Consider the following 24,700-nt stretch of genomic DNA (forward strand, 5'->3'; position numbering starts at 1 on the left):
GTAAAAGATGTTGATTAAGGTATTCTATGTGCCCGCAGGGCAGATATGTGCGGTGCCAAGCCACGCTAGGCCCAATTGGGTGGTGGCTCTGGAGGAGGCCTTGGCGTACCGTGAGAGGTAACTTTTCAACGTAAAGCGTAGATTTTTAATTTATATTATATCTTACGATATCGAAATTAAAATCTTTTCAAATTCTTAACATTAAGTATTCAGTATTATGAGAAAACATTATAAAAATTTTAGATTATAAAGAGTGGTGGTTGTGAAGATATTCAAGAAATTTCAATCTTTGGTTTTCGAGGGGGGGGTGCTTGCGGGAACTTTTTTGTTTCCCAATGATTAAGAATATAGGGGTACTCGGGCCATATGCCGGGAGGGATTGCATATGACCAGCGATGAACGCAACGACGCCATACCATACTCTCAAAGTAGGTTTTGGATCGTGTATTGGCAAAAACGCCCTGGAGAGGAGGATCATTTTTCGCCGCGGTCCAAGAGCAGCTTGAATAAGTTCAAAATGGGTGCCGGGAGCCAGAACAGGCAGAGCAACAAAAGTCAGGCAGGTACTGCGGGGTATGCGTTTATATAAAATTATGAATTGCAAATTAAATAAGAATGCTTGGCAAAGCTGATTCAGCTCCGCCTCCGACTTTTTGTTAGCGCTATTCATAGAAAATTATAGAGAACGTACTTGCCACTCTTGCAATAGCCATTGTCGTCTGCTACCTCAGTTGAATATTCGTAATATCGAAGCTAGTGGGTATACACGCTTTTCCTGGTGTTTTGCCTCTGACTTAGGCGTGTAATAGCCATATCGCCAGCCCTTACTCCGGACGCGATGCCATCATTCAGAAAGGATCCCTCTGCCAGCGTGCCCAACTCTTGCTCGAATCTTATTGGCGACCTGAAGCCGTAGCTGCGGATGCCTGTTCCAGTGTATCGACGCGCATGCAATCGATATTAGTGGCTATGATAGATTTACGGTGGAGCGTTTCAAGTAGAGCACTGCAGGCTACATATTTGACGGCGAAATTGAGACATTTGAACGAGATTTGGAGCATTTAACTATGGAGATAACAGAGTAGTTATAATAAAATACTACGTAATATCAATCAAAATCCTTCATCTTCTCTATGACCTTCTCCCTGACCTAATCGTTTCAGAGCATAAGCATGCTGATAAGTCTCCCTCCATAAGGCCTTAAAGACGGATATATCTCTTTTCAAGTCTCGAAGAAGACCATGAGGTAGATTCTTACTTATTGCATACTTATAGATATCTATATAGAAGCTTCAAAAATATGGAGTGGGCTGGTACAAGAGTGGCAAGTACGTTCTCTACAATTTTCTATGAATGGCGCTAACAAAAAGTCGGAGGCGGAGCTGAATCAGCTTTGCCAAGCATTCTTATTTAATTTGCAATTCATAAAAGCGGCAACCTCTGAGCGAGCCAAAGCTCGCCGCGATCTTCACAAAAACCCCACACAACTGTCACACAAACTCTGGTGGCCAACGCGTTCGCAACGGCACAGAGCACCCACCATGCCCTTCGCCCAGCTGATCATCGGCCCCCCGGCTCCGGCAAATCCACCTACTGCGACGGCATGCAGCAATTCCTCTCCGCCATCGGCCGCAAATGCTCCGTCGTGAACCTCGACCCGGCCAACGATCGCACGTCCTACCCCTGCGCGCTCGACGTGCGGGACCTGGTCACGCTTGAAGAGGTCATGGCGGAGGAAGAGCTGGGGCCGAACGGGGGAGTGCTTTATGCGCTTGAGGAGCTCGAGCATAACGGAGAGTGGTTGGACGAGGGCTTGAGGGGCCTTGGGGAGGATTATGTGCTGTTTGATTGTCCGGGCCAGGTGGAGCTCTTTACGCATCATTCGAGTTTGAGGAATCTTTTTTTAGGATACAGAAGCTTGGGTATAGAGTCCGCTTTTCCCTGCAGCCTTTCTAGAGTGTCGATGCTCGAGCAGATGAAGCTGATTTTTTGGGGTGGCTTAGCTAGTAGCACTGCATCTGACGGATTCATACTGTCTCACACTGCCTTCGCTATATATCTCGACGCTCCTGCTTTCTCTGAGAGCCATGCTCCAGATGGACCTTCCACACCTTAACGTCATGACAAAAATCGACAAGCTCGCGAGCTATGGACCTCTTCCGTTTAACCTGGACTTCTACACAGAAGTCCAAGACCTCTCATACCTGCTCCCTCACCTAGCGAACGAGAACCCAGTGATGCGGCATCCTAAGTTCGAAGGTCTCAACAACGCAGTCGTCGAATTGGTGGAAGATTTCGGACTCGTAGGCTTCGAGACCTTGGCGGTCGAGGATAAGAAGAGCATGATGACGCTGCTGCAGGCTATTGATCGAGCTGGAGGATATGCATTTGGTGGTGCTGAAGGAGCGAACGATACGGTGTGGCAGGTTGCCATGAGGGAGGGGATGACTGGGATGACGATCCATGATGTGCAAGAGCGGTGGATTGATCGAAAGGAGGAATTTGATGAGTTGGAGGCGAAAGAGCGGGAGGAAGAGGCTAGGGCCCAGGAGACGCCGCCGTTGACTGAGGACGGTGGAGAGGAGGATAGTGATGTTGAAGAGATGGGTCCTGTCCCTGACAGCGGCGTGAAGGTGCTGCGGCGATCATGATGCTCAGTGTTGGTCTTTGCATAGCGATAGGCGTTGGTCCCGCGAAAACAGCGTTTGATCATTGGGTTGTGCATGTCCCGAAGAAATCTCGGTTCCAGTCTGTTCTCTCGCAACTCGTTCAGCTTTCTCCGTCGGATCCCATTCCCATCTCATCATCCTCGTCTGAAACATCTGATCCAGCCGTCATATTTTTCTCACCCTGCAACACCCCTTCGTCATCTTTCCCCAGTATCCCCAAGAGCCCATCCGTACTACTCTCACCGCTCTCCCTTTTCGCCCGCAGTATCGCAGCTCTAGCCCTCCTGATAGCTTCCTCCTCAGCCTTCTTGATCGTACCAGACACCCTGACCACCTGTATCGCGCAGGCTCTCGGTTGCCCCTGTTTAGACGTCTTTGTTAGCTGTGTCATGAAGGACAGAGCGGCCCACACGAGTCGGTAGTGTGCGCGAGAGCAGCGGACTATGGCGGTGGAGGTTGCGGGGGAGAGGTATTTGACTGGATTCAGCGTCAATAAAGGGTCCATCAATTGAGGGGGGTGGAATTTACCGTTTAGACTGCTAGATACGAGACCGAGCCCATAGTCTCCGTATAGTAATAGGACCTGGTCTCTGATTGTCCGCGCGAGGAGCTGGGGTGTCAGGTCGTTGGGGCTTGGCCTGTGGAATTGGACGAGGTCTGGGAGTGCTTTTTCTGGGGATTTGGAGGGAATCTTTCCTTTCGGTGGATCTGCTGGGTCTGGGTAGAGAATATGGACGAGAAGGTAACGGTGTTTTATGCGGACCATGACTGGTACGAGATTGAGATTCGAAAACCGTATGAGGCCTTGGGAGTCATGTGCTAGATTTGAGCGCCGGGTAGCCATAGTGGAAATTCTCGAAAATTGTAGGGTATTTGACTAGATTCATAACGCTATTGCTGCTGCTGCTCTCCCTCTCGTTGTCTCTCAGCCTGCTCTCCATCCTTCCTTGCCTTTATCAACCCCAGACCCACAAGATTTGCAAAATCCATACCCACCTCACCAACCATTCCCGCATTCTCGATAGCCTTCCCCAAGCAATCGTTCCAATACGCGCAGCCAGCCCTCACACTGCCCAATTGCCTCTCTAGTAGCGCGTTAAACTCGTCCAACCTCTCCTTTGCCCACTGAACACAGCTGCTCATCATGACTGGCGGAAAACACAGCTGATAGGTTTTCACGGTGTTACGGATCAAAGAGAAGTAGACATAGGAGAGCTGGTTGATGTGCCGAGGTAAATCGCCTTCAAACATGATGCTGCGAGCGCGGATGTGGATGAGATCAGTGCGGGCAGCGAGATAGGTGGTGCGAGCAAGGGGGGTGAAGTTGAGACGGACGAGATAGGCGATGTTGGCTTGGGTTGCCGTCAACTGCGCGTGAGTGGCTGTGAGGCGGAGGGCAAGGATGTCTGTATCATATCAGTCTTCGTTTGTGGGATAAAGAACCCAAAAGTACTGACCTGCAAGCTTCCTAGCCCTTTCATCAACCTTGGTGCTGATAAGGTCTTGGGCTAACATGTTGCCCTTGAGACCTTTGGCTAGTTTCCTAAGTTTCTCAACATGCCGAACAGCGTCTTCGAATTTTTGCAAAGCCACCTCGCTGTCAAGCTCGTCGATCTGACCCTCGACCCACCGAAGGTTTTGGTGCTTACCGTCCACATCGATTAGGATTTCGGGACGGTCTTTGGCGCCACTGAGTGATCTCAGCAGGTTTGTTTTGTTGGACAGGGCTGGGTCTCTGGTGGTCAGATAGTCTATAGTCTCCTTGCTCTTGTTGACGTTTTCTTCCATATCTGCTTGCAGGGCCCTCCGCAGCTCATCAACAGTCCTCCGGAAAGCCTGTAAAAGGTTCATCTTCTCCGTAGTCGATGACTTGTCGCTACGATACGTGAAGGACTCGTGGCCGTATCTAACGCTGATTGCGTTGGACATTGCACCTCGGTCGCCAATACCCGACGATCCAACAGATGCAAGGTCGACCATATCGATATCCTGCAGAGGCCAGCATTTGTCGGCAACTGTCCTTGAAGAGCTTTTTTGCCCGGCATCGCCAGTAGTCATAGCATTGGGATCTATTCGCCGCTTCCTCTTAGTTGCAACCATCAGATGGTCGTTCAGAAGAAAAATATGCGCATAACGCTTTGCTTTCCAAGTAGCAGCATCCAACTCCAGCCAAGTACTCTGCTCCAGAACCACGTGTCTGCCGGGTATAGCGGGCAGGAACTTCTGCGACCCCTCGACATTTTTCCACAGTGCATGTAATTGGGTATTCCACATCGCCTCCAGGTTTGCTACCGAGCTCCTGTTTGCCTGCTTGCGAGCTCTTGACCTTGCACCATCATCCGATGCGGCGCGCGGTTCTGATGCTCCAGCATTCATTGAAGCTTGGTTGAGAGAGGTCGTAAGCTCGGAGATAAGGCCCCGAAGTGTCCGCATCTCCCCTTTAAGCTTTTCCGCCTCTTTAGAGATCTTGATAAACTGTGTTCGATTTTGGTACACATTCTGCTGTAGATCGGTCGAGGTGCGATTTTTGAGCTTTCGAAGACTTGCTTGATAGTCTCGAAGCTCTTGATCAGAGGCGTCTGATAGCAAATTTGTAGAATAGCTCTCGATCTGCAGGTCAGGGTCCTTCAGGGCATTCGCATCTATTTGAAGCTGCTGATTCTGTCGTGCTGTTGATGGACGAGAGTCAGATTGGGCAAATTGGGCAGGCAGGGTCGGAATGGATGGGACAGGTGGCGCGTCAGCATTGCTGAAGTCTGGAAGATTGGTGAAGCGTGTTGAATATCTTCTCTTGACAAGGTCAGAAGTATTAGCTGTCGAGGTCTCGACTCTGCCGTTCACGTTTGGACGAGTAGGACCCCGGGAGACTTGGGGGATTGTCTGAATTGGACCAGATATCTGCTTCGGCACGGCTTGACGTGACTTCTTCTGGCGTAAGGAAAAGCCTTTCCCCTTGTCCTCCATAGCGCCCGAGCCTGCATCGCAATGCTAAAGGGAGATGCCAAGCGCAAGATGAAGCCTGGGCGATATGTCGGGAGAATTTAGCGCCGTGTCTTGGCGGTAAAAGACTGCCACTTTCAGAGGAATAAGCACGCTTACCCTCACCTACCTTTCATCCTTCTACTTCTTATATTGACCCTGAATAATTACATATCTGAAAAGCGTATTGAGTACTCAACTTTCTATTATATTATTGTAGAATGGTGAGTTATAATTAGTTCGAATTTTAGAAAGTGTATCAATGCTTCTTTATGACGGTCAAGTGGATCGCGTTCGACTGATCGTGAAAGTCCAAAGCGACTGCACATCGAATCCTTTTCTTGTCGGCCTGATCATGCTTCCGAAGTGATCACGGGATTGCCCATTCCACTGCTAAAGCTATCTACTCAAGAACATCTCCCATGCCCGACAAAAGGAACGTTACTCTCGCGACCACCCATCCTAATACCCAATAACCATTTGAATTAAGCATGGACTAAGTTGTTGAACAATGAATGAAATAATGATGTTCATTGGACAACTAATAATGATGTACTCTGATTATCGAATAAAAATAAAATAAAGGGTTTACTCTTTAACCTAGTTGGAAGTCTTCGAGCGCTCGATCGCAGCCTTGGTCGCTTCATCAATGTCCTCCTTAGGCAAGTCGAGCAAACTATTAAGCGTGCCCTTGTTGTGCTCGAAGTCACCGCAACCGTCGGGAAAGAAGACTCGGGTAATCATCATCTTGGCAAAACCAATGCGCTTGCCTTCCTGCATCTCCTTGATACCGCTGGAGTACCGCTCCTGAGCTGGCTCTTTTGTGATGGTCCAGTCGTTTTCCTTGGTACCAGTCACGCGAAGAGCGGACTCCAACATATCTTTCTGGCTGACGGTGAAGGACTTGACATAGACTACCTTGTTCTTGAAATTCTCAAGGCAGGCTTCTTTGTTCGAGCCTTCGGGCTTAATGGGCAGACTGAGAAGAGCGCCGACAGCACGACCAACCTAGCAAGAGTTAGTCGCTTGTCACAAAAGTGTTTGACAATTGTAGGCGTACCTGTGGCCGCGTTGAAGTAGAGATCTTGGTCTCACCCTCGTCGAAGAGAGTGACGATGCGGTTGGCAAAGTCGATACCAAAGCCCGCAGGAATAGCCAGACCCCACTCATACCAGAAGCCGGTAGATACAGCGATGTAAGAACTCTTGCCAAGATCTGCGATGGCCTTGCGAGTGTCCACTGCAAGCACAACAGTCTGTGGTCAGTGAGTGTCTTATATGGTGCATATACAATGAGATTGCTCACCCTTCGGCTGGAGAAGAAACACGTCTTTGACCATCGCCTCGTTCGCGGTGTCTGGGGACCATTCATTCGGCAGAATCCAGGCCACGCCAGCCTCACCGGCGGCGTTGATAAGCTGCATCTCGGTCTCTTTTGGAACGGAATTACTCAGTGTGATGACCAGCGCATCTTGGCCTCTGAGTGCCTCAACGAGTGTCTCCGGCTTATTGTAATCGACCTTCTTAGGAATCACGCCTTCTGGCAACTTGTTCTGGCTATCGACCCGTGTAATTGCCGTAATGGTGTGCTTGCCAGTCTTGAGCAGAGCTTCAGTCATGAAGCTGCCGCTGTTGCCACCAGCCTACCTTTGTTAGTCGAATATTTGCAGGCGGAGCAGTGGATAGCATGATATCACGCACGCCAACAATGGCAACCTTCATTATGTGGTTTGAGGTTGCCATGGAGAAGACTGGTCGAAGTTGCAGTTATGTGGTTTGAAGATCGACGACAAAACTAGACCAGATACTTTACGTGGTTGGCTTCAGTCTTATTAACGTAAGATTTGCAGACCTGTGCCAATTGCTCTGTTTATCTGTAAAATATGAAGGTATATGTATTCGGTTCCCACTGAGTATGGCGCCAACGTTACTTGGCTTTGCTCGAAGAAGCAAGCCACGTTAATCTCGTTTTTGTCTTGTCTTACCCGTATCTTGTCTTGTATTGTCTTGAAGGAGAACGTCAGCTCGGCGACGCCAGATAAAGTGATGTAGCACCGACTACTAGTACACAAAACGACGGCAAGTTGAAGCTAGTTATCATTGAATAGCGCTTGCCCCGGGAAAATTCTGGTTATTGAAGGACAGGCATCTTATCAAACGTAAAAAGTGGGTGTTTTGATATGATACGGGAAGGACATTACGGAGCGAACAAACCAATTCGTAGGGCGGCGCTTACCCGAGGCCCAGTCGGGGTAGATTTATGTCTTCTTGGCGGTGTCGATCTGAGCTTACAAGAAATTTATGGCCGTTCAGAAAGATTGATATCAAACGTCCAACTTCTTCCTGGTCAGAGAGACTACATGAAAAGAGAGGTCTCTGTGCTATCAATTACTCTTACTTGTTCAAGACCTCCAGCATGTCTTCCTCTGTCCGGACATCTACGATTGTGATAGCTTCCGCTGGTGCTATCATAACCGGTTTCCTTGGTAAGTGATAGCACATGCTTATTCACATAGCATCTGCGGTAGCTAGTTGCTTTTTTATTTCCCCCCTTTCTCTCTTTACATATTGGCTGATCTTATTTGTACACAGCATACGCGGTCTACTTTGATCATAAGCGGCGGTCAGATCCAGAATTCAGAAAAGCTCTGAAGAAAGAGTCGCGAAGGGAAGCACGAGCTGCAAAGGAAGAAGCAGAGGCACAAGGCGTACAGCAGAAGCAGATCATCGAAGATGCTGTGAGCGCGGCCAGAGAAGAGGGGTTTCCTACGGATGTGGAAGACAAGGAGGCATATTTCATGAACGAAGTCGGGCAAGGGGAAGTTCTCTGCCAGGACGGTACGTTCAGCGTTCAGCTATGGGTGAAGCTTTGCATGCTAAGACCGACTTCCAGGTTCCAAGCAAATCGAGGCAGCGCTCTGCTTCTACAAGGCTCTCAAGGTCTATCCTCAACCACGAGACCTTATCCATATCTACGACAAGACTGTCCCGAAGCCGGTCATCGACATATTAGCAGAGATGATTGCTTTGGATCCGACCATCAGCGTTGGTCCCTTTGGTGGGGGGGGCCCCGGCCCGGGCCCCGGCCCCCCCCCGGGGGAAAAAAAAAAACCCCCCCCCCCCACAACAAAAAACCCCCCCCCCAAAAAACCTCCAAAAAAACCCCCCCACACCCCCCCCAACTTTGGGGGGGGGGGGGGTATTAAAAAAAAATAATAAAAAAAAAAAAAAAAATGAAAAAAATAAAAAAAAAAAAAAAAAAAAACCCCCCCATCAAAAAAAAAAAAGAGGGAGAAAGGAAGGGGGGAAGGAAAAAGGGCTCCCAAAAAAAAAAAGAAATTCAAAAAAAAACAAAAAAAAAAAAAAAAACCAAACAAAAAAAGAAAAAGGGAAGGAAAAAAAAAAAAAAAAAAAAAATAAAAAAAAATAAAATTTTGGGGGTAAAAAAAAAAAAAATAATAAAAAAAAAAAAAAAAACAAAAAAACTACCCTCAATACCCCCCTTTTTTTTATTGATTGATTACATCATACTACCCTGAAGTCTTACCCTAGTAGCCGACTATGCGAGTTACGTAATCTATCTAATCCTTTTAGCTAATTATATAATCTCAAATAAATAAGGCTATATAAGTCACCGTTATAGTTCTACGTCTTAAATACTTAATCCTTAAAAAGAGGTATATTCTATATCGCTAAGGCCCTTTCGTCTTAATCGTATTCTTCTTTTTAACCGCTTACTCTAGTAAATCCTTATTATTAATTCTTATTAAGGGCTTAATATTATTTAATAAGTCTAATACTTCTTATAAAGTTCGTCGCTATAGAGGCGTAGCGTAGTTTTATTAGCATATTCTTATAAGTAATAACTTTCTCTTTTATTTTTCTTCTTTCTTTAATTTATTATATTCCTCGCTTCTTATTAAATAGCCTATATTTATAAAGAATATATCGAGTTATCTACTTCGCTCTATACTTATATTCTTTATTCTCTATATCCGATATTTATCGATTATAAAGAAAGATCTTAAGATTTATTTTCTCGATCTTTATTTACGTTATTAGCGACGTTTTAGCGCGCTTAACTCTCGAATATAGAAATTATATTTATTTCGACGATATTAATTAAATTCTTCTAAGAATACCACCTCGCTTTTTATTAGCCTATTCGATAGTTTATTATTTTATCGCGTAATCTCTAATAGCTATCTTAATTATCGATATTATTCTTATCTATATAATTAATAATTAGACTATTTCGTTAGTATTTATCTTTACTCTTTTATTATAAATTACTCGCTCTCGCTAGCTAATAGCCTTCTTCACCTCTTTATTCGCTTATTTATTATTATTAATATTAATATATATCGAAATTTAGTATAATTCTATTACTACTTCGAGATATCTTAGCGAATTAATAATCTATATTATCTATATTATATAGATCTATTTTAAATACTTATTTAAATCTTCAATAGTCTAAATTAATATTTAATTATTTATATTTACTATAACTCTATTAAATTATAATCTTATTTAATATATAATTACTATAATTAGAGCTTAAAGAATATTATATAACTTCGCTAAGTATATTATATATTAGTCGCTTAAGCTTAAATAGATATTAAAAGTAGAATTAATATTTAATAATATAGCTAAAGCTCTCACCTTTTTATTAATCTTATTATCGTCTATATATATTATTATATAACTCTTATTAATTAATCTTTTAGCTAGTTCTTTAGCGACTTTCTTAATCTTATAAATTATTATTTTAAAAGACTCTTAGTCGAAGGCGACGCTAAAAAAGCGTAGTTTCTTAATCTTATTAATATCGTTATATTATTCTTTAAATCTATTAATATATTACTTTAATAGACTTAGTTTCCTATTCTTTTTAGATTTTCTTTTAAACTTTTATCGCTCGAATTATAACTTAATAATCTCGCTATATATTAAACTAATAGCGATTTATAAGATAGCTTTCGAGGTAATCTTATCTAGCTATTATTTAACTAATAGAAAGATATACTTTTATATTAAATACTAAAATAAATATAACCTTAAATACTTTAATTATCTTTCTCTTTATCTAAGATTAAATTCTTTATAATAATAAGAGATAAGTTTTATTATAGTTGATAATATTTTTGAGCTAATATTATATTAAGTAATAATATATTATTTATAAAATAATTATCATCTAATAGAGCTATCTTATACTCTTATAATTATTATCTTATATTAATTCGATAATTCTTACTAATATATCGATACTTTTAATAGTCTTAAATCGAATCTTCTTATTATAATAACTCTATAGAAGTTTAAAATTAATTTCGACTTCTAAATAGCGAATAAAGCGTCTTATCTTAATATATTATCTCTTATTAAGTTATAAAGAATAATTTAAGCTAAATCTCTATTTTCTATTAAGATATAGTAGTTAATATTTATTAAAATTAAACTTCGATTTATATCGTAACGCCTACTTTATATAAACTTCGTTATAGATTTTATAAAGAGCGTTATAGTTTTTCTCGATAAAGTCTTCTACTATTAGAAGATCTATATCGTTTATAAAGTTAATAACTATTATTTCTAAGTCGACGCAATTATTATATTTATTAATAAGATCTAAGTTATAGAAGAGATAAAGTATAGGCGATAGCGATAATTCTTAAGAAATTTCGATTACTATAGAAGTCTTTAATATAGAGTATTCGCTTATTTTTAATACTATTATTCTATTAAATAAGAATAATTCTATTTAATTAACTACTCTTATATCGATTTTTCGCTTTTAAAGATTATAAAGTAATCGAGAATAAGAGACTTTATTATATATATCTAAAACGTCTAATAATAATATTATAGCTACTTTATTAGAGTTTTAGATTTAATATATTCTTTCTAGAAGATAGTAAATATTATATTTATATAATCGCAATCTACGGCCTCTTATATATATAACTAGTAGAAGTCTATATATTTTCGCAAGATATACTATTCTTCTAGTAAGAATAAATTTTATTACCTTTTCTATAGTATTAAGTAGAGCTATTAGTTAGTATTCTTTAGAAATTAAATAATCCTTACCCGACTTCGAAAGGATAATTATTATTAATATTCTAAAGTGCTTTAGATAGTAGTTATTCGTTATATATATATTAAATATTCTATATAGATAAGAAAGTAACGATTTTAGAATCTTCTTAAGAATTAGATTAAGAATCGCGTTTTTCTCTAAGACTCTCTTTAACGATACTTACATTATAATCTTTCTTATCTTATTTATAATAATTATATTTATTAGATAGACTTATAAATATATTATATTAACGTTAATATTATCTAACTTCATCTATATTAATAATAAAAAGAATATTCTTATAAGAAGATCTACCTTTAAATCTAATTCGTTATATTCTTATTTATCTTTATTAAATAGCGAAGAGAGATATATCTATATTATAAGTTATTTTCTAATCTACTTAATCTTTTTCTATATTATTTATAGCGACTTATACGCCTTTACTACGAACTCTCTAAACGCCTTTCTAATAGTTCTCTTAATTAGATTATTTTTAAAGTTCTTAGCGACTTTATACTTATTTTATACTTTCTTTAAAAGCGTTATTCTTTAACTTCTTTTTAGCGATTTATAATATTTTTATACTTTCTTATATTCTAATATAAATCTTAATTTAGATTATAGCAATAATTTAATAATCGAAGTAAACTTCTTTATAGTCGCTTAAATAGAGTTAATAATAATTATTATTTAATAATCGATATTATCGTTAATAAGATTTTTATTATTCCTCGAGAAATTAATTAGATACTCTTTCGATATTATAGCTCTAGCGAGTATCTCTCTTAAAACCTCGATATTTAATTTATTAAAGTTTTAGTATATTATTAATACTAACTCTATTACGGCTAGCTTAAACTTTATAAAAATTAAAAGATAATTAAATTCGCTTTCGAAATTATTTTCGATATTATAATTAATAATATTTATTATTAATACTAAAGTAGCGAATAGTAGATCTATTATTATTTAATAGTTTTCTTTATATATTATTATTTCTATTAATAATACTTATTTTATAGCGAATTCTTTCGCTATAAGTATTAGTTCTTCTACTCTCTTATCGATATAAGTATTTAATTTTCTTTATATTATATAATAAAGATTAAAGTCGCCTAATATAATCTATTCGTTATTCTTAGACTTTATAAGCGTCTTATATAGTTCGTTAAGTTCGTTTATTTATTAATTATCAAGATTATAGATATTATATATATATATAATTCTATTATTTTTAAACTTAATATTAAGAGTATAGAGGTTTAATAAATAATATAATAAATATTATTACTTTAATAATATTCTCTTATTAATATAGAAGTATATTTATATATTATTATAATAGAAGTAGATTAAATTAAATCTATTCTTTAGAGAATAATATAATATATTTATATTAATATTTCTCTAGAGCTTCTAAATTACTACTATATCGATATTATAAATCTTTTTATTATCGAAGAGTTCTATTATAATTATTCTAAATTTTCTTATATTATATTATAGTATTAATAGCTAACTAAGATATACTATTATTTCTTAATATTATTATTAATATTACTTACTCACTCCGCCTAGTTTATAGAATTCATATTTTCTTTCTAAGTATTCTTCTTTTCTTAATTATCGATAAATCGAATATATCTCTTTTTATTTCTATTAACGAGAATCGTAATTCTCTTATTACTACTCTTTTAACTTAGAGACTATCTAGCGTCCTCGAAGTTATTAATTTCCCTTATCGCTATATTATTCTTATATTATTTAACTTCGTCTACTACTTTAAAGAGCGATTTATTTCTAGATAAGACCCTTATTAATAATATAGAAGTATATCTTCTTTTACTCGACTAAAGATTCGATATAGTAGTTCTTTCGAGATTTAATCCTCTAATTCCTTTTCTACTAATTATTCTATCTCTATCTACTAGTCTATTACGCGTAAATATTAATCTTAAAAAAAATTTCTTATTTCGTCTATAATTAAATATATTCTAAAAGTAATTACTTAATTAATCGCTTATTTAATAGCTAGTTAATACCTTCTTCGTTATTATAAATCGTAAAAAAGTTTATTATCTCGCTATTCTTATTCTCGCTATCTTTCTCTTCTTTATTATATATATCTTATTTTAAGCCTTATATAATTTCTCACAAATCGGGTATTTACGAGTGTCGATCGTATATTCTTTATAATAATACTTTTCTAAGTATTTCCCGTATACTAAGTAATTCTTTTTAGAATATATAATCGATAGATAATCGTATTTCTAATATACGAAGTATTACTTCAATCTATACTACTTATTATAGACGTAATAATTACATAGTTTTAAATCGATAACTAGATCTTCTTTTAATACTCTATTTTCTTTCTCTAGAAATACTAATTTAATAATTAATAAACTCTTATTATAACTCTCTTTATTCGCGTCAAATTAGTCTTAGTTATACTATATCGAGACTTAACATATTAGCATTCTTATTCTAAATTCTTTTAATTATCGTAGTTATATCTTTAATATTAAATATATTAATTCTTACTTTATAAAGTAGAAGACTATATATTTTAGTAATTACTCTTACGCTATTACTTATCTTTAAAGTCTAATTCTTACTTTTTCTTAGTCTATTCGTCTTCTTCTTATTTATAATTATAATATATATATCGTTACTCGCTAGCCTTCTAATCGTTCTAATAGATTTTCTTATAATATTTATATTCTTTATATATTTATTAATTATTATAATTATCTCGCTCGATATCTTTCTCTTTAATACTTTACTTATTATCTTATCTTATAACTTTATAATAATCTCATTTAGCTTATTATATAATACTTAATCTTATTTCGATATTATTAATAATATAATAGAAATTTCTTTAATAATAAAGAAGAATATTAAAAATTAATCTAATGCGCTAGCGTAGCTAGCTATCGATATATTACTTCTTAGACTAACTATCTAATACTTAATATATATAATCTTTTTCTTTATATTATTATCTCGATTACTTAAGTTAATAGCTAGTTTATATACTTTATTTAAGACTATCTAGATTTTAAATTTATTATTTACTCTTTCTATAAATATTATCGCCGCTCTAAAGAATAGTAACTACTTTATTTATTAATAGTTTCTAATCTTTATCTATTATTTTTAATATAATATTTATCAATAACTTTAATATAAATGCGTACTTCTTAAAATTATAGTTATTATAATCTTATTAAGGCTAGCTAGTCTTATTTAATTATATATTATAATTATAGATATAGACGTTCTCTAAAGTTAATTAAAGAGGTACTAGCCTTACTAAGTACTTTAAATACGTATCAGTGCCACATCTGACGCTGATCCTCTGAGCAATGGCACCAATTGTCTCCGTGACGCTGCCCTCATGCAACAGCTTGGTATTAACACGATTCGAGTCTACAATGTTGATCCGACCTTGAACCATGATCTCTGCGCCTCCATCTTCAATGCTGTCGGCATATACATGTTCATAGATGTCAATTCACCTCTGCCACTCCAGAGTTTGGATCCTGGGAACCTGGTTACCTCCTACAGCTCGACCTACTTGAACCACATTTTCAGTGTGGTGGAAGCCTTTGGGCAGTACCCAAACACTCTGGCTTTCATCTCAGCCAACGAAGTGATGAACACTATCGCCACTGGGCAGACTGCACCGCCATATATCCGAGCAGTGACCAGGGATCTCAAGTATTATATTTCCAAACACTTGAGTCGTCCAATACCTGTTGGCTATTCTGCGGCAGACGTTTCAGAGATCTTGACCGACTCCTGGAATTACCTTTCTTGCGACATCAACGGCCAGTCCTCCGATCTATCCCGCTCCGATTTCTTCGGCCTGAACTCCTATACTTGGTGTGGACCTACCAGCCTGACTGCAAACTACGATGCATCTGGCTATAACACCATCATCTCCACCTTTGGCAATACAAGCATTCCCGTGTTCTTCTCTGAGTACGGCTGCAACAAGGTGGAGCCTCGTGTCTTCGACGAAGTCCCCGTGCTCTACGGCAATATGACCTCCGTTATGAGTGGTGGTCTGGTCTACGAATACTATGAGGAGGACAACAATTATGGATTGGTATGGATTTACGACAATGGCACAGCTCAGCTACGAAACGACTACAATGCTCTTCAAACGCAGTACAACACTCTGGATGTCAAGGCTCTGCAGAGCATGGACTCTTCCGCTACAAGCGTCCAATCAGCGAATTGCAGTAGCAGTCTGATCTCCTCCAGCGGTTTCAATACCTCATGGACCCTTCCAGCTGTGCCCTCGGGTGGCCAAACGCTGATTGACAATGGCATCTCGAATCCGAATCAGGGTAAGCTCGTCAGCGTGACTACCACCACAGTGGCGGACACGGTATATGACGCAAATAGCAACGTAATCAAGAATCTGGCCATCAAGCCGCTCGCTGATGACGAGAGCAACACGCCAAATGGCAGCAATACCTCGGGCCAGTCTTCGTCGACAACAGCCGCAACTCCATCGCCTACAAAGAAAGGGGCCGCGGGTCGTAAGGAGATTGGGGTCTATGGACTTGTTGGGCTCCTGGCTCTGTCCTTTTTCTTTCAGCTATAGTGTTTTCTAATGGGGATCTCAGGGGTGGTCTTGGTACACAGCTAGGCTGAGAGTGCTCTTTAATATACACAGCGGAGGCGTGGATTACATGTTGTACAGCGGAGGCGTTGCGGATACACTGTAGACTTGCGTGCTTCTTCGATTATTGTTTATTAGAATCCCGAAGAAGTATTTTCTAGCAACTCATTCCTCTTGCAGAGAAGAGAATCAACGCCTAGGACAAACACGATAGCCATGGACTACCGGTGCAACCATTGACGGCCATCATGTCATCGCCTCCACCGCACAACAACTGCATCTAACCCCCTCCAACCTCTCCATCTCCCCGACAAAAACCCCCCTCCCCTCCTCCAGATCAGCCACCAGTGCCTCCCTCGACGAGACGACACGACACGTTTCGGACCCCCCGTATCCCAAAACCGATCGGGGCCACGGGTTCAACCTCGCACCGAGGACCCAATCCGCCGTCGCGTCACGTGTCCAAACGACCCGTCCTCCGTGCCGGCTAGCTGGCTGGCTGGCTGTCTGTCTGGCTGTCTGGCTGTGGAAAATGGGGCGTGCGTTTGATGGGATGGTTGGTTGGTTGGTTGGTTGCTTGACTGAAATGGAATGTTGCTTGCTTGCTTGCTTACTGACTGACTGAATGGAATGGTTGGTTGATTCTGGACCGGAATGGACTGGGCTCGTTCGGAGCTGCGCTTTTCGCATCTGCATACGTAGGGGTGAGTGAGTGAGTGTCTCGGGCATCGTCCCCGTTGCTGGCGGGTGTGACTTGGAGGGCGGACGGTCACCGTGTGACCCCTGTGGAGAGATGACAAGCTGACAAAGAAAGGTGGAGGTTTCGAGATATTCACACCTCACAGAGGTAAAAAAAAGGGGGTAGATTTTGATGTCGAGCGGACAAGAAATCGTTGGTTTCAAGATATCGAGGTAGGATTCCCATAGTGCACAAATGGTTTCTTGAACTTTTATTGCATTGCTATCATACAAAAGGAGTAGTACAATCGGCCGTTAACTGGGGAGCTAAGCTCTACCACGGGGTATCACGTCATGAAAATATAGGAAAACACCCAGACAAACCCGCTATTAGAAGACAGCAAGGGGTTCAAACTCCCCGGAGAAACCGCCGTTCAGGAGCTCGGCAACAAGACGGCGGCGTTGCAGGGGCATGTCCCCCGCAGAAACAGCCATGGGATCGACCCCAAGCATAACCATCTTTGCTGTCGTAACAGCAAACACCCCACAATCGTTAATGTTGTTCTGAGTCGGCCCCTTTCCACGGCCAGGGTATACCGGATCTTCGACAACAGTCCACTCCGAGTCAACATACGAACGGCCCAATTCACCTTTCAACCACCCCTTTGTAGTATTCACCTTGTCCAAAGTGTCGCCATGCATAGAATCAAAGACTTCAATCGTCTTTCGTACCGGGGAGACTACCACTAGAGTCCAATGGCTCTTGCTTGGGTTGCACGGGATGAAAACATACTCGACGGTCTTCAAGTCGTTACCACCAATCTTGGCACGGGTAGACCACCTCTTGACGGCGTCGTAGCCACGCTCTTTCAGAGTCGTGTAAAAGAACGGATTGAAGGCATGCAGCCAAGGTTTTGCGCCGCGAGGGTGGCACATTCTCCGGTGGCCATGGTCGACGACTGCTTGTAGGTACCCGCTGATTATTTCATCATTCAGCCAACCGCTCGGGTGATCTCCTGTCCCAGGCTGAGGAAGTACCATTCCGAAGTCACGGCGCGTCAGAGCATTCCCAACACTTGTCATGGCAAGTTGCTCTCTCATACCCTTCGCCATGTTGATCCGGACCTTCTCATCCCATCCTGGTGGTAGTGACTGGATCACCTTCTCAATAGGAATGCGACGACCTCCAGTCTTCTTGCGCTCCTCCTCCTGCTTTGCCTTGATCCGCGCCTTCTCCTCGGCCTCCTCCTTGTGCTTGCGTGCCTTCTCTTCGGCTTCCTCCTTATCCTTGCGAGCCTTCTCTTCAGCTGCAATGGCGTCCCTTAGCTTCTGTGCTTGATCCTCCTTCTCGCGTCGGCGTAGCGAAGAACGACGGGTAGAGATTGTCAACTCTTCGAACTTTGGGGAGAGATGAGATGGTGGAGTCGATGGGTCTGCGGCGGCAGTCTTCGTAGGTGTCTCGAATGACTGAACGCTGGCCTCGTTGTCGCTCGACGAGTTAGAGCTGATATTCTGTTCCTCACCTGCGTTGTTGATTGCGTCCGTTTGCTCGGCTGTTGACGTAGTATTCAATACGTCGCTCTTATTGGATGAGATCGGGCTCATGCTCCAATCATCACCGGCACACGTTGGTGGATAGATTTGGTGTAGTGGATTCAATGCTACTTCCTCTGCCTCTTCCTGCATAGTTGGGCTGAGCTGAGGCGAGAAATCGCTGGGCACGCTACTCAGGATGCTGCTGTCCTCGCGGGAAGAAGCAGGACTGGGATGCGACATGGCCTCATGCTTTATAAATCGTTTGGTACCTGTGACAGGTCCGTGTTCAGGCCAAGTGACCTTCTTTGGTGTCTTTGGTACTTTGTGGATATTGGCATTGTCCATACGTTCGCGCAAAGGGGATCGCTTCTTTGGCTTGCCTTGAACACGCGCATAAAGTGACCGAATAGACCATTTCGACGTCGATCCTGCAAGAGTCGTAGTCATCATGACCGATTGGCTCGAAAGAGGGCTCCTCGAGGGCACGGGTGTCGTGCCTTGTGCATGGTCTGAAACGTCGGGACCAGCCTCGTGTGTGTCAGTCATGGCATCAACTCCTACCTCCATGTGGGATTCGGCCAAAGGAGATCGTGGTGAACCGATCGATCCAATTGGGCTCATCCCAGGCTGCAGATGGATAGGAGATACGCCATCCAAAGGAGATCGCGGTGAGTCGATCAATCCAATGGAATTTGTCCCATGTGGGGAATTGATGGGCGTTACGTCGGCCACAGGAGATCGTGGTGATTGGATCGATCCAGTGGTGATCGTTTCATGCTGCGAATTGATTGGTGATGCGTCGACTAAAGGAGATCGTGGTGAGTCGATCGATCCAGTGTTAGCCGTTCCAAGTGGCCGGTGTGGTATGTCAGAAGCTGCATCGGGCGAGTGGTTCAGTACATGGCCTGCCCTCGTAGGTGATACGTCCGCCAAAGGAGATCGATATAAGTCGTTCAATCCTATGGAAGTTGTCCCATGCGGTTGATGAAGAACATCTGTGGTAGCTCTGTGCAAATCCAAAAAAGATCGGTGTAAGTCGTTCGATCCAATGGAAGCCATGCCCCGAGGCTGGCAAAGAAGTCCGGGAGTCGATCCATCCACATCCATCGTTCCATCAGCTGCTCCTGTGTGTGATACGTTGGCCATAGGAGATCGACGTGAATCAATCAATCCAGTGGTAGTCGCTCCGTGTTGCTGATGAGAAAACCTGGGAAAACCGTTCGCCAAAGGAGATCGCTGTGATTCGATCAATCCAGTGGCACTTGTCCCACGTTGCTGATGATGAGTTTTGGGAGATCCGTTCGCCGTAGGAGATCGGGTTGATTCGATCAATCCAGCGGGGTTCGGTCCTTGTGGCTGTTCAGGAACGTTGGTGGCGTGCCGTCGTATTTCTTTAGGAGGTGGATGGATAGCCTGGAATTCTCTGCAGACTTTAATTTGCCAATCGTCGAGGAGCTCGCCTTTATAGTTTCTGGGCCGGCTATCGACTTTCTGCAATGGAAATTCAATGGTAACTTGCACGTCTGGTATATCAGATTCGTCGGAAGGTTCGCTGCGTGGTGTAGCCAAATCATCAACAGCTCGCTCTTCTGATATAGCCGATTCATCGGTATTTTGGATGTGCGGTTTAGCTGAATCATCGCTAGCTTGTGGCTCCGTCGTTGGCGATTCAGTTGAAGGAAGCCCGGGTGGTGATGGCGATTCTGGAAATGTTCCCGGGATGTGATATGATGAGAAAGACGTGGTAACATTCGACTGAGAATATTCGTCCATCTCCATGTCTTCGAGCGCACCGGACATCAGGGGCTCGAAATAGGATTGATGAGTGACACCGGACATCAGGTGATCATCTTCAGGTGAGGAAACAAAAGCACCTGGGCCCTGGTGTTCAACGCCGCCTGGTACGTAGTTGACAATGCATTCATGGTTGATCAATGCGGCTTCTTTGAGCGTAGCCGTTGGTCGTGCCCTTGGTGGAGTGACCGGTATGTGCGTACGGCCTCCAGGTGATGTAGGAGAGACGCGGCGGATGATGGGAGATCGGCGACGGTGAGGTGGGACGTGGTGGCGATGCCTTCGAGGAGGTGGAGCAGGAACAAATGCTTTCCGAGTGACTTCGACAAGGCGACGTTTGGCAGAACCGCCAACGCGAACAGCAACGGTGGCAGTGTGAACGTAAGCATCGCCCGCCAATTCGCAGCTGCTGAAGACAAGCAGCGCGACTCCGTAGATGATCCACTTGACCCACTCCGGAAGGTAGTAGCCAATGGGCTGCCGTGGCTGTCGCTGGATGATTGGTTGAAGGATGACATTGCCGTCAAAATCGGTAACATATCGAGCGGGGCGGCCGTTGAAGTCTATGAAAGGTTCTACCACTTCCGTGTGATTTCGAAGTGTGTCAGTGACTCGATAGCCTGAATAGTCTTCATTCGGGTGATATGGTTCGTTTGTATCATTGTAGGTATCGAAGGATCTCTTTCGCCATGGGCTTGAAGCTGGTTGAATGATGTGGAGTGAGGAGTCCTCTTCCCAGTCCATGCGATCGCTCCCTGGGCTGCTGTCCATGATGGACGATGGCCGATGACGCGGTGGGTTGAAATGTCGGATTGAAGAAGGTGCGATGAATGTATCATGCGCAATTGCTGAGGAAGGTGTGGTGCATCACATGTGATTGATGTGGATGATGGACGATGAGGAAGGAAGTGAGAGGACAAGCCAAGGATTTGTTTTTGTTTTGACGGAGAATATTATTAGTACGAGTAAGGATCATAAGAAGCTGGTAAAAAGGGCAGGAGCGTTCTTGGCAACTGCTTTGAACATTGCGACCTGGCACTGATGTCAAGTAAAGTATGAGAGGGTTTAAGGTACAGTATTCAAGCAGCCTACTTTTACCGCTTACTTTACTCTACGGCAAGTTTGAAGCTCAAAGACGTACTTTATTTTAAACCTTTTTTTTACCCGAACGGACACTAATGCAAGTGACCCTCCGAAGACCTCGTGTCACAGCCCACAAATCGATCGGCAGCATTCCCGAAGAGCCGCAACTCAAACATGAAACAGTCCCACATACTTTACTTACATGAGGTACCTAAATACCTACCTACCTCCATGTACCTTACGCCTGCTGCAAGACATCAAGCTAGGAGCCTACCAAAGTGGACAAATTTCAGGGTTTGAGACCCAAAAACTTGCACATTTTGGACTCAATGTCAACAGCACATGCAAACATTAGATTCGGCTTGGCTTGCGATAAAGCAGCCTTCAAGAGGTTCCTAATGCTATATGTGCTCATGGATCCTTCCAAAATACAATCCAACTTCCGAAGCGCCTCCAACCGTCGTCGTAAAATGTCGTAAAAATCATGTTCATACAATCATGGAAGATACCATTACCGGTCCCTTTCAACCGCCAAACGTCAATATCACGGCCTCGCTCACAGCGCCAAGCTGCAATCATCTCGAAGAGTATGGCTTGTTCATGGCCGCGATCTCTCTCGCAATCGTCGCCCATTCCAGCTCTCGTTTGATTGGCTCGCCTCTTCTTTGCTGGCAGATTTCATCCCATTTCAGCAGCTCGTAGGCGAAACGTAGATGTGGCTGAATGATGACGTTCAGCCGTCGTGCGCGTACGTAGCAGTAGGCCCGTGGGAACGAAAGGCCGTGTGACGCCATCACCTCTGCTATGCAGATCGTTGCTGAGCGAGAGACGCCAACACGGCAATGGACAAGCGTCGCTGTTCCATCGCTCTTGCCTTTGGCTAATTTCGCCTGCTCAGCTTTGCTCAACCAGCGCATGGGACGGGAGAGCCTTCTTACCAATGAAGTCCAGACACCGCTCAAAGTCCTTCATCAAAGGATCAACGCCATTATCTTGTACCCTGTCGATGAAGAGCAGACTCTTCTGTCCCCAAGCTTCGATCTGGGCTTTCGTCCAATTCGCAGGCTCCCCGACGCTCAGTACCCTTTTGATGCCCATCTCCTTCAACAGATCTGGATTATTTGCATGCCCCAGGTTTCCGAGGTACATGTAGGGGAGAATGCGACTCGGCAAGCTTCCATCTATGCGTGAAATCCATGCGGGCTCCTCCTGTGCGGCTTGAGAGCGATCTCTAGTCAGAGACAGCGTCGGGACAAGACGAGGTTGCAGTGAAGCCAACAAGGCAACATCGGATGGATAGGCAAAGAAGTTGCGCTTCTTCTCGCAGTGCAGACGTAGCCAAGCTTCATGCACAGCCACCTGTTCGGCATACATGAAGTATGCGAGGCCAAGGAGCGTACTTTCTGTGTAGCCATCTGTGCAATGTATGAGAAACTTTCGAGGTTGAGGAAAGATCGGCTTCATTGGAATATCTCCATCTGAGTCATTCTCCTCATCTTCGCTGGCATCCGGCGTGTTGTTAGGGTTCGCGAGCTTGTAGATCCATTGGCACATGGTCTTCAGTGGGTCGGATCCCTTTTTGGTATGTGCTTGAGGCATGATACTCCCTGACGACGGATATTCGAGATGCTGTGGTGCTGAGTAGCTCAGCTCCCCGATGCGCTTGAGCGTATGAGTATCTGGAGGCTGTGCCAGATCATTGGCTTCAACGAGTATGTCAAATGCAGGTTCATCATCGTTTTCTAATGGAGGGCAGAGCAACGAGTCTGGCGTTGGGCCTAGCCATACGTTTCTAGCAATTTCCGAAGCTTTCGACATGTTGCACATTTCTTGTCGCTCCCAATGAACTGGCAACTGTCAGATAATGGCCAAACAAGGCCGTTTCAATACTTACAGAAGTCCATCACTTTGCCTGTCGTCTGTCCCTGGGAATCCACAGCCACGATATCCGGATAATTTTGCTCGACTTCTTCGAACGAACCTGCCAGTGGTCTTAGAAATAGCCTTGCTATCTGGTCATAGACTGAGACTCACTAGACATTATGAAAGTATTGAAAATTGGCACATGCTCATCTCCGCTTCCATTCTTCACTTGCCACGTACTTTGGGCTGTCGCGAAAACCTTCGCCAGATCGTGTATCTCTTCTGCTTCGGTCTCAGGGTCGCCGTATAATACGATATCTGACACGGTGGCCATCTTCGTTGCTTGTATTTGAAAGTTCCGGACCGAGAAACCATCCTTCGGGTCGACCTCGAGAAAGCTAGCATCTTTTCCGTTCTTGAGGTCCAATATCTCGTCCGCGCTGACGGCACCTTTCAGCCTTGCCTTTGTGAGCTCGCCCCCAACTTTGACGACTGTGATACCTCGAAAACATTGCGGTGTTTTCCGTAGAGCTTTACGACGGGCAATGAAAAAAGCCAGCTGAACCTGATTTTCGGCGTGCAAGCCATGAAGCCAGGGGAAGGCAACCTTTGGATCCGGGAAAAGCTGCGTTGCTTGCTCGTTGATCGCTGCGGCTAAAGTAAAGGCATCAATGGAAAAGACTGCGGGTTTATCGATGATCTGAGGATAGGTGTCCGCGGGGTGAAGCAAGGAGAAAGTCTGTAGGCCTGAGTTTTTAGTTGGTGGAGAGGCCGGGGGTGAAGCCAGTTGCGATTTTCCGGGTGCTGGACCGGCAGGACAATAAGGAAGGTGTTTGTTTGGTATTGGAGTAGAGCCAGGTCGAGATGTGTCAAGACTCAGTGCCGATGTCTCAGGCGGAGGGGTCAAAGAAGCTCTCGATCCTGGCTGGTGGATGACTAGTGTCGACATCTTATGCTCTCATAGGTCACGAAAAGTCCGGGAGCGGGTTTGTGAGCCCTCTGGGGCTGTCGTGACCTCAAGCTCAGCGGTGGAACTTGAGCTCCTAGTCCCCCTGCTTATGGAGACTGGTAAATGCTGCAAAGCTCTAGGGATGGAGAGTCGGAGCTAGAGCGTAACTAATAGTAACTGGCCCTGTCAGAGCATGAATGGGATGTTAGACAATGTACGTGGGCGTCGTGGTCATTGGAAAATTGAAGGTAAAGTATGTTGTGAGAACAAGGTCAAGAGGAAGTCGCTGGACTTTGAGCGTCAGCCGGACCCAATATTTATAATAACGGTACGAAAATATGCACTACGAATTGGTTGAGTGAAGGACACTTGTCGTACCTACCTGGCTCCTGAAATGGGCAGGGTAATTAGAAAGTA

At 43.0% G+C, this 24,700-nt stretch overlaps 8 protein-coding genes across 8 annotated transcripts; 3 read left to right on the forward strand and 5 right to left on the reverse strand.

The window, feature by feature from the left end:
- Window positions 1-1,603: 1,603 nt before the first annotated feature.
- HO173_005636 (uncharacterized protein) lies at window positions 1,604-2,651 on the forward strand (the record flags this gene model as incomplete). Its single annotated transcript, XM_037307551.1, has 2 exons — window positions 1,604-1,922; window positions 2,086-2,651. 2 exons carry the CDS (start codon window positions 1,604-1,606, stop codon window positions 2,649-2,651), a joined length of 885 nt encoding a protein of 294 aa, XP_037165360.1.
- A 118-nt stretch (window positions 2,652-2,769) lies between these two features.
- Window positions 2,770-3,513, reverse strand: HO173_005637 (uncharacterized protein; the record flags this gene model as incomplete). The annotated part of the gene is made up of 2 exons (XM_037307552.1): window positions 2,770-3,146; window positions 3,198-3,513. 2 exons carry the CDS (start codon window positions 3,511-3,513, stop codon window positions 2,770-2,772), a joined length of 693 nt encoding a protein of 230 aa, XP_037165361.1.
- Window positions 3,514-3,560: 47 nt separating this feature from the next.
- Window positions 3,561-5,633, reverse strand: HO173_005638 (uncharacterized protein; the record flags this gene model as incomplete). Its single annotated transcript, XM_037307553.1, has 2 exons — window positions 3,561-4,075; window positions 4,127-5,633. 2 exons carry the CDS (start codon window positions 5,631-5,633, stop codon window positions 3,561-3,563), a joined length of 2,022 nt encoding a protein of 673 aa, XP_037165362.1.
- Window positions 5,634-6,248: 615 nt separating this feature from the next.
- On the reverse strand, window positions 6,249-7,266 carry HO173_005639 (uncharacterized protein; the record flags this gene model as incomplete). Its single annotated transcript, XM_037307554.1, has 3 exons — window positions 6,249-6,656; window positions 6,709-6,887; window positions 6,954-7,266. 3 exons carry the CDS (start codon window positions 7,264-7,266, stop codon window positions 6,249-6,251), a joined length of 900 nt encoding a protein of 299 aa, XP_037165363.1.
- A 797-nt stretch (window positions 7,267-8,063) lies between these two features.
- HO173_005640 (uncharacterized protein) lies at window positions 8,064-9,223 on the forward strand (the record flags this gene model as incomplete). Its single annotated transcript, XM_037307555.1, has 4 exons — window positions 8,064-8,133; window positions 8,240-8,485; window positions 8,541-8,692; window positions 9,203-9,223. 4 exons carry the CDS (start codon window positions 8,064-8,066, stop codon window positions 9,221-9,223), a joined length of 489 nt encoding a protein of 162 aa, XP_037165364.1.
- Window positions 9,224-15,144: 5,921 nt separating this feature from the next.
- HO173_005641 (uncharacterized protein) lies at window positions 15,145-16,362 on the forward strand (the record flags this gene model as incomplete). The annotated part of the gene is made up of 1 exon (XM_037307556.1): window positions 15,145-16,362. The coding sequence occupies one exon, from the start codon at window positions 15,145-15,147 to the stop codon at window positions 16,360-16,362; it is 1,218 nt and encodes a 405-aa protein (XP_037165365.1).
- A 1,086-nt stretch (window positions 16,363-17,448) lies between these two features.
- Window positions 17,449-21,159, reverse strand: HO173_005642 (uncharacterized protein; the record flags this gene model as incomplete). Its single annotated transcript, XM_037307557.1, has 1 exon — window positions 17,449-21,159. The coding sequence occupies one exon, from the start codon at window positions 21,157-21,159 to the stop codon at window positions 17,449-17,451; it is 3,711 nt and encodes a 1,236-aa protein (XP_037165366.1).
- Window positions 21,160-22,046: 887 nt separating this feature from the next.
- HO173_005643 (uncharacterized protein) lies at window positions 22,047-24,283 on the reverse strand (the record flags this gene model as incomplete). The annotated part of the gene is made up of 4 exons (XM_037307558.1): window positions 22,047-22,351; window positions 22,410-23,318; window positions 23,366-23,452; window positions 23,506-24,283. 4 exons carry the CDS (start codon window positions 24,281-24,283, stop codon window positions 22,047-22,049), a joined length of 2,079 nt encoding a protein of 692 aa, XP_037165367.1.
- Window positions 24,284-24,700: the final 417 nt, after the last annotated feature.

The sequence above is a fragment of the Letharia columbiana genome, assembly GCF_014066305.1.
Source record: "Letharia columbiana isolate WasteWater2 chromosome Unknown Sc0000016_s0, whole genome shotgun sequence".
Taxonomy (NCBI): Eukaryota; Fungi; Ascomycota; class Lecanoromycetes; order Lecanorales; family Parmeliaceae; genus Letharia; species Letharia columbiana.